This window comes from Chelonoidis abingdonii, chromosome 3 (genome assembly GCF_003597395.2).
Source record: "Chelonoidis abingdonii isolate Lonesome George chromosome 3, CheloAbing_2.0, whole genome shotgun sequence".
In the NCBI taxonomy this organism is placed as follows: Eukaryota; Metazoa; Chordata; order Testudines; family Testudinidae; genus Chelonoidis; species Chelonoidis abingdonii.
In genome coordinates this window covers 22,604,760-22,618,622 of record NC_133771.1, presented here as the reverse complement: position 1 = coordinate 22,618,622, position 13,863 = coordinate 22,604,760, and the positions used below count along the sequence as shown (strand labels likewise).

Here is a 13,863-nt window from a genome sequence, read left to right as displayed (position 1 = left end):
ATGCTATCTTTATTGTCTGAAAATCAGTACATCCAGTATGGATGACCCACTAATATTCTTTGGGTGAAGAATGGTATGAAAATGTTAGCTTTTCTGCAAGGTCCTTGATCTCCATAATTGTCCCTCAACTCACCAATCCTCTTGCAATGTTCTTACTTCTAGTATTCAGAAAGTTCTTGATATCTGCTTTGTGTCTGACTAGAGTGAACGTCTAAGAGAGTGAATGACAGTGATAATGAGGTAGGATCAGACTCTAAAATAGAGAAAGAACAAATCAAAAATTACTTATATGTCTTCATATCACCAGGGCCTGATGAAATGCATCCTAGAATACTCAGGGAGTTGACTGAGGAGATATCTGAGCCATTAGCAATTATCTTTGAAAAGTAATGGAAGATGGGAGACATTCCAGAAGACTGGAAAAGTGCAAATATAGTGTCTATCTATAAAAAGGGAAATAAGGATAGCCCGGGAAATTACAGACCACTCAGCTTAACTTCTGTACCCGGAAAGATAATGGAGCAAATAATTAAGCAATCAATTTGCAAACACCAAGAAGATAATAAAATAATAAACAACAGTCAGCATGAATTTGTCAAGAACAAATGTCAAACCAACCCGACAGCTTTCTTTGACAGGGTAACAAGCCTTGTGGAAAGGGGGGAAGCAGTAGATGTGGTATATCTTGACTTTAGTAAGGCTTTTGATACTGTCTTGCATGACCTGCTCATAAAAAAACTAGGAAAATGCAACCTAGATGGAGCTACTACAAGGTGGGTGCATAACTGGTTGGAAAATCATTCCCAAAGAGTAATCATCAGTGGTTCACAGTCAAGCTGGAAGGGCATAACGAGTGGGGTCCTGCAGGGATTGGTTCTGGATCCAGTTCTGTTCAATATCTTCCTCAAAGATTTAGATAATGACATAGAGAGTACAATTATAAAGTTTGCAGACGATACCAAGCTGGGAGGGGCTGCAAGTGCTTTGGAGGATAGGATTAAAATTCAAAATGATCTGGACAAACTGGAGAAATGATCTGAAGTAAATGGGATGAAATTCAATAAGAACAAATGCAAAGTACTCCACTTATGAAGGAACAATCAGTTGCACACGTACAAAATGGGAAATGACTGCCTATGAAGGAATACTGCAGAAAGGGATCTGGGGGTCATAGTGGATCACAAACTAAATATGAGTCAACAGTGTAACTCTGTTGCAAAAAAAGCAAACATCCTTCTGGAAGCTATTAGCAGGAGTACTGTAAGCAAGACACAAGAAGTAATTCTTCCGCTCTGCTCCATGCTGATTAGGCTGCAACCAGAGTATTCTGTGTGCCACATTTCAGGAAAGATGTGGACAAATTGGAGAAAGTCCAGAGAAGACCAACAAAAATGATTAGCGATCTAGAGAACATGACCTATGAGGGAAGATTGATTGTTACAAGCAGGAGGGAGAAAAATTGTTCTCCTTAACCTCTGATGATCAGACAAGAAGCAATGGGCTTAAATTGCAGCAAGAGAGGTTCAGGTTGGACATTAGGAAAAACTTCCTGTCAGAGTGGTTAAGCACTGGAATAAATTGCCTAGGGAGGTTGTGGAATCTCCATCATTGGGGATTTTTAAGAGCAGGTTGGACAAACACCAGTCAGGGATGGTCTAAATCAGGGATTCTCAAACTGGGGGTCGCGACCCCTCAGGGGGTTGCAAGGTTATAACAACATTGGGGGTTGCGAGCTGTTGGTCTCCACTCCAAACCCTGCTTTGCCTCCAGCATTTATAATGGTGTTAAATATATTAAAAAGTGTTTTTAATGTATAAGGGAGGTCGCACTCAAAGGCTTGCTATGTGATAGGGATCTCCAGTACAAAAGTCTGAGAACCCCTAGTTTAGATAATACTTAGTCCTTCCTTGAGCGCAGGGGACTGGACTGGACGACTTCTCGAGGTCCCTTCCAGTTCTTTGATTCTATGAAAATTTCTCCCAAGTTTGCTAGTTTCCATTTTGTATTTTACCTGTAATAGTTTGTGCTCCTTTCTACTGGCTTCACTTGAGCCAGGTTTCCACCTTCTGTAACTTGAACCTTATCGTTTTTATCCATACTGCTTATTTTCTTTCCTTCCTGCTTCCTTTTTTATTTAGGCATATTCACACATTCTGTGACTCAGCTACAGTATGCTTAAGTAATCCACACTGAACCTAAAGATTTTAATTTCCTCATTTTGGATTTCAGAGTCATTTTTACTAACATCATTTCTATGCAGTCCTTCTTTCCAAACATGTCAAAACATCCACCCCTTTCATCTTTCAAACAAATGTACTTATTTTTCCTAACCTATGCATGTAGAAAGGAATGGTAATTAAATACTTTCAAAATCTGCATATTTTAGCTTTTAGATGTACGAGGTCTGTTGGAACCTCACTCTGAGTGCTGGCTCTTTACAAGATGGTAAATATGAATGTAATTCCTGACTTCACGTACCCACCCCAGAAGCAGCTGTTCTGTGTGCATTGTGGCCCACAAAGAACACTGCAACTTTTAAGGCACACAGAACACCACTAGGGAAGTCTATTGATCTGTTCTTCCATGGCAATTTCCTATTTTTCTAGGCTACCAAAGAAGGAAAACAGTGAACATGGCAGAACACAAAGGAGATATCACTCAGTTATATAGGTTAGAAAAGTATTACTGCTCTCAAGCAATTAAAAGTGAATAAACAAAAGTAAAATAAACTTCCCCTTTGTGGCTCTTTATGATTCATAAAACAAAATATTTTCTAGAATTAGTTTTTCTTTGCAGCTCTTTTTAAAACACATTAGGTATAGAATGTTTACATTTACCCTTCTCTCCTGGATGAGCGTGGCAATACTCTGAAGAACTAAATAGTGTTATTACACAAAGCTAATCTGAGCTGCATCTCTCTCTGCTCCCCAGATGGGAGAAAAGATATGCCTATTCTTACTTGTTTAAGAACAGCTTAATACATAAATACACCCACAGAGTGTCACCTTGCAAAACTGTAATAAAAATCAATCAGCCGAGGCACACAATCTAGTTGCCCACCATTTACCACGAAGCCAATGATGATGGGAAAAAAAGCTATTATGTTATCACGCATTCAAAATAATTACTTGCCCCAAGTGGGCAAGTAGAATATTGCAAGGGACCTGATTTATATTTTAGTAATATATTAAATATAATATTTTATACAATACAAAGAAAGAGGTACTGACAAGAGAGGTTTTGCTCTGCAATTACTATTACAGGAAAGAGAAAGGAGGGACAATAAAAACAAAACCAAGAAATAAAATGACAAGAGAAATTAAGGTAAAGAAGAGCAGCAAATGGATGAGAAAAATAAGGATAACCGAACTTTTAGGTTGGTAAAATTGTTATATTCATTTTCCTACATTTTACTGTATTTCTTGGAACATATCCTACAACCCTGGGGTTTGGGAAGATAAAGAAATTGCCAGTGAACCTTTTAACTTGCCGAACTCAGATTCATAGAAAAGAATGTTTTGTTTTCTGAATTTCAAGAGTAAATGTTGAACGAGAAAAATTAGAAAGCAATGCAGTTACACATTTGGAGCCAGGTGTTTGCTATTTGACGCTTTGTGGGTAATTACATTTCATTATCTACAAAAGAATCAGGTAGAAACCTTTTGTATAATATTAAGTTTAAACAAGAGGTACCCCGTGCTTAGTTCTACTACTTACATGTTTATAGTGTTGATAATACAAGTTTTTACCTGCAAGTGTAACAAGTAAGATTGTGTGCAAGAGCCATGTTACTTTTCATTAGGCTTGTTGTAATTTGGCCTTTTATCAAACTATAACAGATGGCTACTATCTGATTTCAGATCTAATGAGTAATACTTGTTAGTGTTCCTGGAAAAAAACTAGACACATACTTTGAAAAGTAATGCTTATTTACTTTAAACAACAACTTTTTAATAAACACTTAACCTATTACAATACAATAATTAAACTGATATGTTTGACTGCTCAAACAAAAAACTAAATGGTTTACATTATGGAAAACTATATGCTTTGAAACTATAATTGATACAGAAAAACTAGCTTCACCCACGTATATCTTTCTGAAAGATCTGGATTTAAGAAGAAACATGAGAAGTTTTTGAATGAAAAAACAAATAAAGCTACCTACCGAATGATCTACATGAATGCTATCTCCTGTGGGCCAGCGATGTTTGCTGGAGTAGCCACTCAACTGCTCACCAGCCTGCCTCTGGAAGAAATATCCAACTGTGGCATCATCCTGAGACCGTCCACTGAGGGGTACCTGGACACTGAAAGCACCTGACACTGCAGCTGTAGGGATGGTGTGAGGATTGTTTCCACCTGAACTGGGCCCTGAAGTTCCAGGCCCTGGCCCTGCTGTTGCTCCACCTACTGTTCCAGCTGGGGCAACCCCTATTCCAACCCCACTGGCTTCCTGACCAATGTTCGCATGCATCATTCCTCTGGTCTCCTGCCAGGCCACTTCATTCAAGCCTAGGAGGACACATGGAATGCTCATTCCACGTAGAAACCTAAAAAGAAAAAGTCTTGATAACATAAAAGGCTTTCCAATGAATGTCTTTAAATATGCAGTTCTTATAATTAGGATTTTAAAAAAATCCTGACTATATAAGAACAGTGTACTTTGTCAAAGATGTTGGCTTAAGCTTTTTCTATTTAATTAATTTAAAGTATTGTTATCAACTTAAGATGGCAGGGTTGTCTGAGACAATACATGGTATGGAACCAAACATACTAATGTAGCTATCCTTGATCAAAATATAATTTCAGATCTTGAACTGAGTGACTTTTAAAAAAAAAAAAAAAAAAAAAAAAAAAAAACACACACACAATATCAATTGACAGGTACATTCCTTCATATTTGGCCCTATAACAGGTTTCTCAAACAGGGGTCGCCGCTTGTGTAGGGAAAGCCCCTGGCAGGCCGGGCCCGTGTGTTTACCTGCCCTGTCCACAGGTCCAGCCAATCGTGGCTCCCACTGGCAGCGGATCACTGTTCCAGGCCAATGAGGGTTACTGGAAGCGGCGGCCAGTAAGTCCCTCGGCCTGCGCCGCTTCCAGCAGCTCCCACTGGCCCCAAGCAGCGATCAGCCGGACCTGCGGACGGGGCAGATAAACACACCGGCCCAGCCCGCCAGGGGCTTTCCCTACACAAGTAGTGACCCCTGTTCGAGAAACCCTGCCCTATACCTTCTGCTACGAACTTTGCTTGTCGGTTATGAAAAACACTTTCACCTAAGTAGTGTGGAAGGCTAACTTCTAAATCTCCATGCAAATATGTCACAAGTGAAAAATGTTCAGTGTTGTTCTGGTTGTGCAAGATTTTAATATCAAATTTCATATTAAAAACACCTATGAGCAAACTGGCAGTATATTTTGACCTACTGACCACAATTTTAATCTGAACCTGAAATCTTTCATCAGTCTGCCAACTGTCTTTCTGGCTTGAAATAAGTATAGCTGACAATCACACATTTATTGATGGAAGACTGAAAATACTCATAATGAAGTGGACAAAGTGGAAATCACAAAGTTAAAAAAAAAAAGATGTATGATCACATTGCCCCCTCAGAGATTTTGGCAATAAAAACCACAGGAGAGTCCATTCTACTCTCCTGTGGTTTTTATTGCCAAAATCTCTGAGGGGGGCAACGCGATCATACATTTTTTTGATTTTGTGATTTCTACTTTGTCCATTTCATCAAGCGTACTGTCAGTCATACAGCAATAAATGACATGAAATTCAGAGAGACCAGGAGCAGTACACAGACATAAGACAAAAATATCCTACAATGTAATAATTTATGGCACCTGCAAAAATGGTCAGAGTTATTTTCATTTTAAAGTACAGTCTGGAAACGTTACAATAAGTTTCATACCTCTGTAATCACTTAAGAGGAACAGTATAAAACCTGAATGGAAAAAACTCATACGCAGAAAGCTCCTCGCCTAGAATAGAGTTTCTAAGTATAAAATTGTGTACAGTAAGAGATCATGACTGCTTCTAATTCCTCTGTAAATACATATATTTTATTTCCAGTGTTAACACCTCCTCCATGTACAATCATCATCATCAAAAAAAATGATACCATACTGTGGAATTGAGGTTTTTGCTATAACTGAATATGCATTGTTTTATCGCCATTCTTAGACAAAATGCTACTTAGATATAGTTTTATTATTACAACAATAGCTGTTTACTTCACTCAAATGGCATTCCACAAACATGGTATGAATTCTGTGACTTCTTCAAGCTCAACAATATGACAAAGCCCTCAATGCAATATTCACAGAACAAAGAATTTTGAAATATATACTATACTGGAAAGGTAACCATACATTAATAGTATGCCTAAAAAAAATTATGAATGTGATATAAAATGTATAAAAGTTTTATTTTTCTTAACTAACATTCACAAAATTCATTCCAAGTGGCTCTGTGCTAAAATGTTGACTGTGAAAATTTAATTATTTGCATAATATGGCTCCAAGAAACTAAATATACATGCATAGTAGCCTCTATTTGAACCTCAGCATCACTTTTTTCCCCTTTTAAAAAACTAGCAGGCTTTAGTCCACCTTAAAGTTTTGTATACTATTTATATATAAATAAAGCAAGCAAGTAACCAAATTAAAAAAAGGAGTTTGGTATACTTATAACAAACATTTATGCTCATATCAATGTTGGGTGAGGAAGCTCACATTTAATAAGTAGTTTCTGGACTGAGATTTTCTATGTCAACCTTTACCGTCTCCTTGTTCCCCTCTCCCCACACAGAGAGAGAGAAAAATCAAAGATTTTTACAATGGAAACACAAAGCCAGTTAGTGCAGTAATTTGTATCTGTCCATTTCTCCAATACCTTCTCTAGCACTGACTAAGTGAGAAGTAATTTAATTTTACCAGAACTGGTCAAATTGTAGACGTACAGCTGGGTCTTGATTTACACAGTGGTTACATTCTTGAAAAAACACTGTGCAAATAAAAATTGTTTTAAAAGATACCAAGAGTCTATGGGAAATAAGGGTTTAGGTTTCAGGCTCACAAGATGATCTCCCTAATTTATCCAATACAGGTTTTAAAATTAAAATTTTTTTAACGAAATTGCTACTAACCTTTATCGATGTTAAGGATGAACTTGATATGATGATAATGCTGATGCTGTTGAAGTCAGAACTCCAAGGGTTCATCTGGGGTGTCTGGGGAAGCCAGGGAGTGTAGAGCAGTAGCGTAGCCAGGTCAGGACACTTGGGTGGGCGGGCATGACGGGGGCAGAGAAGCAAGAGTGCTGGGTGCAGTGGGGTAAACTCCTGCACCCCGACCCTGATCCCCAGCAGGAGCACTTGGTGGGCAGAACGGGGCTAACCCGCGCCCCGATCCTGTTCCCCGGCACGAGCATTGGTGAGTGGGGTAAGACCCTGCGCCCCAACCCCACTCACCAGCAGGAGAGCTGGGTGGCGATAGGCGAGGCCCCGACCCTGCTTCCCAGCAGGAGTGTCAGGTGGAGCAGGGTAAGCCCCTGCACCCCGATCCCACTCCCTGGGTGCCCCCCTGGGATTGCCAGTACCCTAGCCAGAGTGTCCATCGCCCCCTGCAAAACCAGCTGGAGGGGGTGAGGGGAGGCAGCCTCCCCTCCCCCATCTCCATGATTGCCCACACAGCTAAAGCCAAGGCCCATCGAAGTGTCCCATCCTGGCTATGCCACTGACCTTGCATCTTGGTGACCGCACTGCACTGTATAAAAGTGAATCCATACCATGTACAAAAATAAAGGGTTACAATTAATTTGATTGTGCATAACTGAAATCGTGCAAAAAAAATACTGTGTAAATCGAGTTCTGACTGTATAGGCCACAATTTACATGTTTTTTTTTTTTTTTTTTTTTTGGCACAGTTTCAGTTTTGCACGGTCAATTAGTTGTGACCCCATCCCTCCTGCCTTCTCTCTCCAGTCATGCCCATTCACTCACGTGTCCTGGCTACGCTACTGCTCCACACGCCCTGGCCTCCCCAGACACCCCAGATGAACCCTCGGAGTTCTGACCTCAACAGCATCAGCATCATATCAAGTTCATCCTTAACATCAGTAAAGGTTAATAAGTTTAAATTTCATTATTATTTTTTTTTAATTTAAAACCTGTATTCAATAAATTAGGGAGGTCATCTTGTGAGCCTGGAACCTAAAACCTTATTTCCCCACAGACCTTTGGTATCTTTTAAAGCGATTTCTATTTGCACAGTGTTTTTCAAAGAATGTAACCACCATGTAAACTGAGGCCCGACTGTATTTGGAAATATTTGATGAAATTGTGAAAATTTTCAACAGATTACCAACTCCAATTTGTAAGGAAAAATCACAGTATCATATATGTTGATTAAAATATATTTGTGCTACAATATGTGATATTAATATGACCATCTATATTTAGGGCCCTATCAAATTCACAGTGCATTTTGGTCAATTTCACAGCATAGGATTTAAAAAATCCTCAATTTCATGATATCAGCTATTTAAATCTGAAATGTCACAGTGTTGTAATTGTAGGGGCCTGACCCAAAAAGGAATTGTGGGGGGTTTGCAAGGTTATTGTGTGTGGAGGGAGGGAGAGGGGGGGTTGGTGGTACTGCTACCCTTATTTCTGCTGTGCTGCAGGCGGTCGTGCTGCCTTCAGAGCTGGGCAGCTGGAGAGCAGCGACTGCTGGCTGGGAGCCCAGCTCTGAAGGCAGAGCTGCCACCAGCAGCAGCACGAAAATAAGGAAGGCAGTGTATGGTATTGCCACTCTTACTTCTGCACTGCTGCCTGCAGAGATGGTTCCTCAGTCAGCAGCTGCCACCCTCCAGCTGCTCAGCTCTGAAGGCAGCAGCGCAGAAGTAGGGGTAGCATGGTATAGCCACCCTTACTTCTGCACTGCTGCTGGCTGGACACTGTCTTTAGAGCTGTGTGCTTGGCCAACAGCTGTCACTTTAAGGAAACACCCAGCTCTGACGGCAGTGCAAAAGTAAGAGTAGCAATACCACAACTCTCTCTAAAATAACCTTGTGATACCCCTGCAACTCCTTTTTTGGTCAGGACCCCCAATTTGAGAAATGCTGGTCTCCCCCATTAAATCTGTATACCATGGGGTAAGAGTACACAAGAGACCAGATTTCATGGGGGGAAACCAGATTCATGGTCTGCAACACGGTTTTCATGGCCGTCAATTTGGTAGGACCCTATTTATATTGAACAGGGAGCGTGTCAAAGTCACAATATTTTGTTTTGGACGTATTCTTGCAAATTCTATTTGATAAGAGTCCTGCACATATCATGGATTCAATAATTTTGCAGCTGCTGCACTTCAGAGAGCTTTATATTGCTCTTTCAACACCCAGGATGGTCATCTCATAACTTTCACCTCACCATGTCTCCAACATGTACATATTAGCTTCCGAGAGCCACTTCCAGAATGGATAATTCATCGGAGCCTCAATATCAACTGATAGATAACAAAATGGACACCTTAATTATACATCTACAGATAAGACCTGGTTTTGATTCATCATCTAGATATCTCACACTCCAGACTGGGAAATACTGCCAACTGATCTATACTGACAAATTCTGAAGGGGACATAAACAAAGGCCCCCTGTAAAATAAAAATCTCAAGCTATTAGCGGAAAGGAAAGATTTTATACATACCTATTCGAAATCACACAGAGAACCTGAGTAAACTGTGTATGATCGGAAGGTATTTTTATAAACATACAGCTGCATAGTATTTCTACTATATTACCAGGAAGTGCCTTGAAACATTGTTATTAAAAGGCACTAGGCAAACTTAAACTTGTTGTTACAGGAGGAGAAAACAAGCCTTTCAGTGATGGACTTCTTATTCCATTTCACAGAGTTTGGGTACTGGCTTAGTGACAATGCTGGAATGGTTGCATTGTGTAGAGTAAGCAAGAAAATAGTTGTGTTATGGGTGGAAAAACTTCACCCTGGATTTTTCAACCTTTTTTTTTTTTTATATAAAGAGAACAGAAACAGAAAGAGCAACTTATATATCTCACGCCTATGAACACAGCTTATACAACCCAACTAGTATCTAAATGACCTATCCATCACACTTTCTTATATGGTCACTTTAGCAGTTTTCATTAAGAAATGAAAGGTCTGTTTTCTTCCCCTAAGAAAATATAAGTGCCAATATCTTTGTTACATTTAAAAAGTAATATTGCAGACTTCCTCACCACCTCATACCTCAGCATAACACCAAGAATAATATTTAGGAATTTTTATTGCAATCAAGAATGACACTTTACATAATCCTGTACACCAGAAAGAAGGCATCAATGTATGTGAATACGAATAATGAAAAAGTTAACCACTGTCCATCTAACAACTTATGTTCTTAAGAAGGGCCATACAGGGTCAGGCCAATGGTTCACCTATAGCTCAGTATCCTGTCTTCTGACAGTGGCCAGTGCCAGACACTTCAGAGGAAACTAACAGAACAGGGAAATTATCAAGCAAAACATCCCATATCATCTGGTCCCAGCTTTTGGGACCTCTTAACATTTCAGAAACAACTGTACAAAGCAGAGACTTGAGTTCTCAAGATAAAGCATTTTAGAAAGTTCTGTACGCACAGCATTAGTACACACATACATGCACACCTAGACAGGGAGAAAATTGGACAAGAGCAAAACATGAAAAATGCTACTAAGTTAACTTGAAAACCTGGAAATGAGTCTAACTCCCTGCTAATGCTGTCCTCCAATATGTCCAGAATCTCTCTTGCACAAATAAACAAATGGGAAAGAAGTTACTTATTGTTCAATATATTACAATCAGGCAATAAACACCAATCTTAAATATATATTGCAACCCTACATTAAAACTTATTTTTTTTCCCCAGGACAAGGAAAAATGATCTTTTTTCTCTACCAATGAAAACGTATTAGCTATACTACATTTCACTGCAGCTAACATTTAAGGGAAGTCAATTGTATTCTTCCTGGTCAAACACCTCAAAATTTTTGCACTACTGATAAACATTACAATGGATAACTGTTTCTCACTTTTCATTATTGTAATTGCCTAGCCACCATTCTATTGCTTCCCTCCCACCAAAAAACAGGAAGAAAAATTATAAAGATTAAACTAGCACATGTATACACATAGATGATATTCATGCAATAAACTGAAGAACCATGTGATAAAACTGCATTTATCAAGCACTTCCTTACCTGTATTTGCCCATTAGGTCTATCTCTGGGACTACTTCTAACTTTCCAAACCCTTGAGCATTTTCCAGCAGCTGCTAGATGCTTTGTTTAAAAAACAAAACAAATAAAAACTGCTACAGAATTCAATCTTCCCCCATCCTAATTTCCTCACCACCTTCACCTACCCAAAAATATTTGCAAAGGTACAATATTCAGTTAAGGACCAGTAAAAGTTTTAAGATCCAATACCTCTTTATACCATAGCAAAAATAAGAGATCCAGCTTTCCAACAATATGCACAATACCTGTTTCTAAACCCAGGAAGATAAAGAAGCATAGAGACATTAAAAACCCCCAGATATCAAAATTAACAGCACTATGTATTTTTTTAAAAAGGGCATTTTAGGTATATTTAGAGATTTCAAAAATGTGTTTATTTTCATTTTCCTCTCTCTCCAAGGCCTACGTAGTTTGAATCATAATTAAAAAGAGACTAACTGTTCAGTTGTGGGACACAAAAAGGACCACAAATAAAATAATTAGGACACATGTTTCCAAAAACCATTTGTTAATATGTAACATATAGAGAATGCACAAATGTTTGGTATAAAGGTTTTATGGGCACTCGTTTGCAGTGATACATAAAACTCATGCATGCCTTTATCACTTGGTAGTAATGACACATCCCAAATTCCCTTGATAAAAACCTCTAAACCACACCACCATGTAAAACAATATATTTTTTATCAGAGGGGTAGCCGACTTAGTCTGGATCTGTAAATGCAGCAAAGAATCCTGTGGCACCTTATAGACTAACAGACGTTTTGGAGCGTGAGCTTTCACCCACTTTGTCAGATGCATGTGCTCACACTCCAAAACGTCTGTTAGTCTATAAGATGCCATAGTACAATATATTTTTTAGTGTTTTGATATTTTGCTTGCTTTGTACAGTGTGCTTAGTACACCAGATGGGTATAAAATGCTCAACATGTATCACCTTACTTTCACAGAATTAAAGACATAGTTTGAAGTGAAGTGCACACAAAACTTAATAGCAACAAAGCCAAAAAATCTCTTGTATAATGACTATTAAAAGATATTTTTTAAAAATAATCAGCAGTAATCAAGTAAAAATGTGAACCGCTCCGTATTGTGACAATGGTTATATTTTCCAATAAAGTTTTCTCTGATTTTGTGTGTGCAGATAGTGTATTAAAGAAAAAAATAAAAGCCAACATTTCACTGAGTGGCATCAACCATAAAACATGCATGTAGCCCTCCTACCTACCCTCACATCCCTTAAAAAAATAGACTTAGCTATCCTTAGTAACCAGGTGAAATATAATAACCTGTGATATCAGCCTAGACGATCTACTGGTCCCTTCCGGCCTTAAACTCTACGAAAGCAATGAAAAAAACCTTGTTCACGTTTCCAAAACATTTCCTGTGTCTTGATCTCAGTTGTGCACTTCAGTGAGAACTGCTCTCCCAGTTCCTAGCCACCTTTCCCCTCCCCACCACAGATCTGTTTTTCAGGCATGAATTAATCTCCTTTTTCTAACTCCCATCATGTCCCTTCGTGTAAACTGCCCACCAAGTCTTTCCTCCCACCTCACCCAAAGCGTAGTAAGCGCCCTTACCAAACGCGTGTGTGTTATTAGCATTCTTAAGGTGCTTTAAGGGTCACACAGCAGTCCCCCCCCCCCACACAACACTCCCCGAACCACAACATATACCTTGCCCTCCACCACAATACCCACTCTCCTCCTTCTCCCAGACACACACCCCTTCCTTCCTACACCCCCTTTCCCCAGGCTGCCCCTCCCCCTTATATACCCCCTCTTTGTTCCCCCCACACCTCCGCTCCCGTCCCTCCTCACCGCCACCCCCTTTGTGCTGCTCCCTACAGCGGCCCGGAGAAGAGCCCAAGCGGAGAGGCACAAAGGCAGGGGAGAGGGCAGCCACCCTCGACCAGGCCCCGACCAGCTGGGTTACCAGACACAACATGGCCCCCGAGACAAAAGGGGGCTCCCCTGCGGCCTGGCCTGGCCTAGCCCGGCCCCCGAGATACTCACGGGCTGGCTGGCGGCGCTGCTCCCTGGAACGGAGCCGGACAGGGCCCTGGAACACCCCTGTCCCCGCCGCCTGCCCCCACCTCCGGGTCTCTCCTTCCTCCCCTCCCCCCCACCTGAGCCGCCAGAGACTCACAACAACATGGCGAGAGAGACCCACACACACTCAGAACAGCAACCCCCACTGCGCAGGCGCGCTGTGGCCGGGACGGAGAAGGGGCGGGCAGCAGGAACTCTCGAGGCCCTTCCGCCGCGCGCCAATCACCGGCGTTGGCGCGGCATCTGCGCGCGCTTTGATGTTCCCTCCCAGCGGCCCTGCGTGAGGGGTGGGAAGAGAGGAGGTCGTAGTGGCGGCGACGTTCCAAACACGGAATTGCAAGCACCTCATTGTTCTATCCTTTCTGCACCGCGTGGGATGGGACAATGTTTTAGGGCCTCATCCCGCTCGAGTCCACGGATAGTGATGCAAGTAGTCATTGAAGGAAAGACATTAATTACAACAACAATATTAATAATGAAAACCCACACCTCACCAAACA

At 40.6% G+C, this 13,863-nt stretch overlaps 1 protein-coding gene across 27 annotated transcripts in view; it reads right to left on the bottom strand.

Annotated features, from left to right (window-relative positions):
• The window catches only part of PUM2 (pumilio RNA binding family member 2), a 122,057-nt gene extending 108,506 nt beyond the window's left edge, over window positions 1–13,551 (bottom strand). For 7 of the 27 annotated variants that reach the window (XM_032774126.2, XM_075063642.1, XM_075063644.1 and 4 more), the window contains exons 1-2: window positions 9,724–9,871; window positions 4,169–4,553 (exon numbers count right to left, since the gene is read on the bottom strand). In XM_032774126.2, coding sequence (XP_032630017.1) covers window positions 4,169–4,553; window positions 9,724–9,788 — 450 coding nt within the window. In that variant the 5' untranslated portion in view covers window positions 9,789–9,871. Of the gene's footprint in view, window positions 1–4,168; window positions 4,554–9,723; window positions 9,872–13,323 lie in introns of those variants that run through there. The other 20 variants (XM_032774132.2, XM_075063647.1, XM_075063652.1 and 17 more) reach the window with 11 other exon arrangements.
• Window positions 13,552–13,863: the final 312 nt, after the last annotated feature.